Source organism: Aethalodelphis obliquidens, unplaced genomic scaffold (assembly GCF_003676395.1).
Source record: "Aethalodelphis obliquidens isolate GAN/ISIS:26980383/991018 unplaced genomic scaffold, ASM367639v1 scaffold12, whole genome shotgun sequence".
Taxonomy (NCBI): domain Eukaryota; kingdom Metazoa; phylum Chordata; class Mammalia; order Artiodactyla; family Delphinidae; genus Aethalodelphis; species Aethalodelphis obliquidens.
Genome location: NW_020837956.1, coordinates 24,420,388 through 24,424,543, shown reverse-complemented (window position 1 = coordinate 24,424,543; position 4,156 = coordinate 24,420,388). Strand labels below are relative to the sequence as shown.

Genomic DNA, 4,156 nt, shown 5'->3' with positions numbered 1-4,156 from the left:
TTTCTTCTCCACTTTTCTTACTGTCACATTCATCCCATGTTTTGGATTTCCACAGCTAGAGTAAGAACCTAGTTAGGGTAGAAATCCCAATTCTGACTTTCCCTCCTTTCCACAGTTCACCCAAAGAGTTGATATCTGTTTGGCATCTTTTCATGGGCACACTCTTCTGGATATTGGGGCCCTTGGGTTCTGCACTTTTGTTTTAAACCGTGAGCTGGAATATTGTGTTCCAGCTTCCTTGTATGTAACACCACTACCCTAGATTTCCACAGCACCATTTCCTGCACATATTTTATCTAAACATCTTGACTACCCCTCAGAGAAGCTGAGTATGGGCTGGATTCCTCCACCACTGAACATATAGACCCAGAGGGGCCTGAGTGCTCGGGCCAAAGCACCCATGGCAAAGGGTGCAGGTTGGCCAGAGTGACCCCATCCCTGTGCCCTTAGGGGCCACATACCAACGGGATCTAACTGGGAATACAGGTTGGGGTGAGGGTGAGGACCACTCCAGGCCTGGTTCAGTCATGAGGATCCAGGAGCACCCTCCCAAAGGATGGTGCTAACTAGAGTTGCCAGATAAAACATAGGTCCAATCTGAATTTCAGGTAAACAAAAATAATTTTTTTAGTATAACATGTCCCCAGTATTTCATGGGACATACACTAAAAATTATTCCTTATTTATTCAAAATTCAAATTTAATTGGTCATTCTGTATTTTCATTTGCTAAATCTGGCAGCCCTAGATCTAACAGGAAAGCCTTTGGATCGGTGCTCAAAGTCCTCCCAGCATGGCGCCAGACTACCTTCTCAGCCCCCCTTCCTACTTCGCCATGCAGCTTGTGGGATTTTAGCTCCCCAACCAGGGACTGAACCTGCGCCCTCGGCAGTGAGAGAGCGGAGTCCTAACCACGGGACTGCCAGGGGGTTCCCTTCCCTTCTTACTTCTGCTCCCTGTCCTAGACTCTGTTCCAGCCAGATGAGACTCCAGGCTGCGGCTCACATACTCTCTCGCCTCTACCATCCTGACCTTTGCAAATTGTAGTCCCTCTGGCTAGAATTATTTACATTATCTCCACATCTAGAAATCCTGCCCATGCTTCAAAGCCCATCTTGAATGTTTTTTTCCTTCCTGAAGCTCTACTCTGCTTCTTCTATGGGTCTCCACCATAGTAATTATTACATTTTATTATCATTTTTGCATGTCTCCCTTCTCCTGAGCACCTTCCACAGTGTCTAGCACATAATATAAAGTGATCAGTAAATATTTGATAAAAAGAATGAATTAGGCTCTCAGCCCTCTGAACGTCTTAAGTAGAGGTCTGTGCTTCTCATGCACAATTTACCATATTCTTCCTTGTCATGTAATGTTTTTATCAGTATTTATTAGTCTTATACTCCCTGCTAGCGATTTCACTCTGTGAAGACAGACACTGCATTTCCCACTGTGCTGCAGACACCAGTGTTTAACGAATATCTTTTGTGTTGCACAGATTGCGGGGGTAGGGGTATCTCTGGGTATCCAGACCAAACTAGACTCCAAATTCTCCCTTCTGCCCTGGTTCAAGGGCAAAAGTGACTCTCAGCGAATCTCAGAGTCACCTGACCTGGTCCTCGAACTGGACATAGAAAACAGAGCTGCTTTGTGAACCATCTGAGGGTCTAGGTTAAATGTGAGCTCTAGGAACCTTCCCAGAGTTTCCCATGGGGCCTCAAGACTTGCACGTGCTGTTAAGAGAGGTAAAGAGGTAAAGGAACAGGAACAAAACTTGGAAACATCAAGAGAGTGGGAGGGGTTGTTGAGGCCAGAGAGAAATGGGAAACATGGGTTTGGGGCACAACAGAGAGCACTGTTCCAAGAGTCCAGTGACCTAGAGTCTCTCTCTGGCTCTGTCTCTGCCTTGGGTGAGGAAGGAAAGAAAATGAATACGTGAGTGCCCACTGTGTACTTGCATGTAGGTTTTATATAAATTTCCCAACAGTCCTGCAGGAAGCTGAGGTTCAGAGAGGGAGATGACTGGCCTATGGACACACAGCTCAGTGTATCTAGGAAAAAGGACACAATTTAATTTCTCACAGCCTCAGTTTCCTCTTCATTAAAATGAGAGACATGACAGCATCTTTAAGATTCTCTCCTCTCTAACTTCTACTAGTAGAATATTTTGAGGACAAAACCCCTCAACCTTGGGGTAAATGTGAAATGTAGAGGGGGCTGGGTGAGAAGCTTTAGGGAAGCCCTGAGCTGGGCTAGAATTTGTCTTCAGGCTGTGGGCGTTAGCCTTCTGCCTCTCTGTGTCTGTTTCTCACTTGGTTCCAGAGGGTGAAGTCGGCCCTGGGGCACAGGTAGAGAGGATCCTGGTCACAAAGCATGTGAATTACACTTGTGAATCTGGGAGAGGAAAAGCAAGCTGACTTCCTGCAGCACTTGAGCGGTGGGACGGTGTGCGTTTCCTGCGTACCTGGCGGAGGAAAGACGCGCTTTGGTAGCGAGCACTTGGCAAGAGAGTGGCCATAGCTGAGGGCTTAATTAGGGAATGGGGTTTATTAAGGGGGCCAAGGGACGGCGGAAGGTTATGCCCCAATTCCTCTTCCTGGCGCCCCCTGGATCAGACAACGCATTCTGGATAAATTTGGGGGAGGGGCTACATATGCAGCTTTCAGCACCCCTGCTGACCCTCGGTGCCCGCGGGTTATGGGAGATCTCAGCTGTAGGCCTGAGCATTCGGACAGCAGGGTGGGTCACTTCCCCTGCGGGACGCTGCCTCTGGAAAATGCGCCACCCAGCACCTGGGGGCGACAGCCTGGGAAACGTGCTTCTAGGGATTTGGGTTTCTCGGAGGGTGGGAATTGCCGGGGGGCGAGGCGGGGCGGGGCGGAGCTTGGGCGGGGCGGCCCGGCAGTGGCCGAGCCCGCTGGAAGGGACCTTCATTAGCATAGCCTCCGCCCCTCTCGGGGCAGCCCTGCCCAGAAACCCGAGCCGAGGCCGGCCGCGCTCAGCCGGGGCTGCTGAATGGGCGTGCGGCTCCCGGCCCCTGCCCTCTGGCGTCCGGCCCCCGCTCTCGCTCCTGCTCCAGCTCCTGCTCCCGCCCCGCCCGGGCCTCCGCCGGCCGCCGCCATCGGCCACCCCGGCTGTGAATGAAAGGCCGGCGCCGCCGGGGGCTGGCTGCAGGCGACGCGGCCTCCCGGGAGGCACTCGCCCCGCCAAGATGTACGGTAAGGAGGGCTCTGCTTCCGGGCTCGCAAACTTGCAGAACGAGGACCATTGTCCCCCAGCGGGGCCCCGGCGAGGCCAGGGGCGCGGACTCGGTGCCCGGCTGGGCTCTTTCTGTCGCTCTGTGTGCGCGTCTGTGCTGGGAGGACAAAGATGCTCAGGACCGGGGGCTGTAGGGTCCTCGAGGTCCTTCGGACCTAGCTGTTTGAGGGCGCTGGGGCGGGTGGGCGGTGGTCCGTCGGGGTGCGGGGGGCTCGGGGGATCCGAAGCGGCTGGGTTCTGGGGAAAGCGAGTCTCCCTTGGAGCCTAGCAGACAGGGGGTGTCGTGACAGCATTTGCAGAATTAACAAAAGCAGGTTGTGCTGGGGAGTTTTATGCGGGAAGCCGGTCCGGGATTGCGGGGAGACGCTCGCTGCCTGTCTTGTGCAGGCTCCGAGCATGTGGGAGGCGGCGCCCGCGGTGCAGAGGGCTGGCCAGAGAGCCAGTTCTGGGAGCCTGGTCTCGCCGCCCCTGGATGGACCTGCCCTCTGCTTGCCCCTGCCGCCCGTGGGACCCAAGCTCCCGAACTTCCAGATATGCCCTCCGCAGGGATGAACGGGAGAGACGCTGCTGAGGGTGCCGGGCAGCTCTGGGTGGCCACCTCTGGCTGTCCCCTGATGACCTCTCTAGCCCCCTTCCACGGCCATCCCCTCAACTGATGTGCAACAGTTAGCCAGACCCTCTTGATACCCTGTTCTGCTTTAAAAATTTCCAGGAATTTCTCTGGTTTTGGAGGCAGTGTGGGTGAAGAAAATAGCACTCTGGGTCTCAGATTGCAGCTCTGAGGACTGGAGGACTGGAGACCCAGACCAGTTTAGAAATCAGCGGCATTACAGAGCCTCCAGATACTCTGAACTGGTGTGTGTGTGTGTGTGTGTGTGTGTGTGTGTGTGTGTGTGTGTGTG

The 4,156-nt window shown here is 53.8% G+C and overlaps 1 protein-coding gene across 1 annotated transcript in view; it reads left to right on the top strand.

Moving 5' to 3' along the window:
- Positions 1 to 3,009: 3,009 nt before the first annotated feature.
- EFR3B (EFR3 homolog B) overlaps positions 3,010 to 4,156 on the top strand; it is an 84,365-nt gene continuing 83,218 nt past the window's right edge. The window contains exon 1 of the mRNA XM_027113680.1: positions 3,010 to 3,214. Within this exon, the coding sequence (XP_026969481.1) occupies positions 3,208 to 3,214 (7 nt within the window). The 5' untranslated portion in view covers positions 3,010 to 3,207. The remainder of the gene's footprint in view (positions 3,215 to 4,156) is intronic.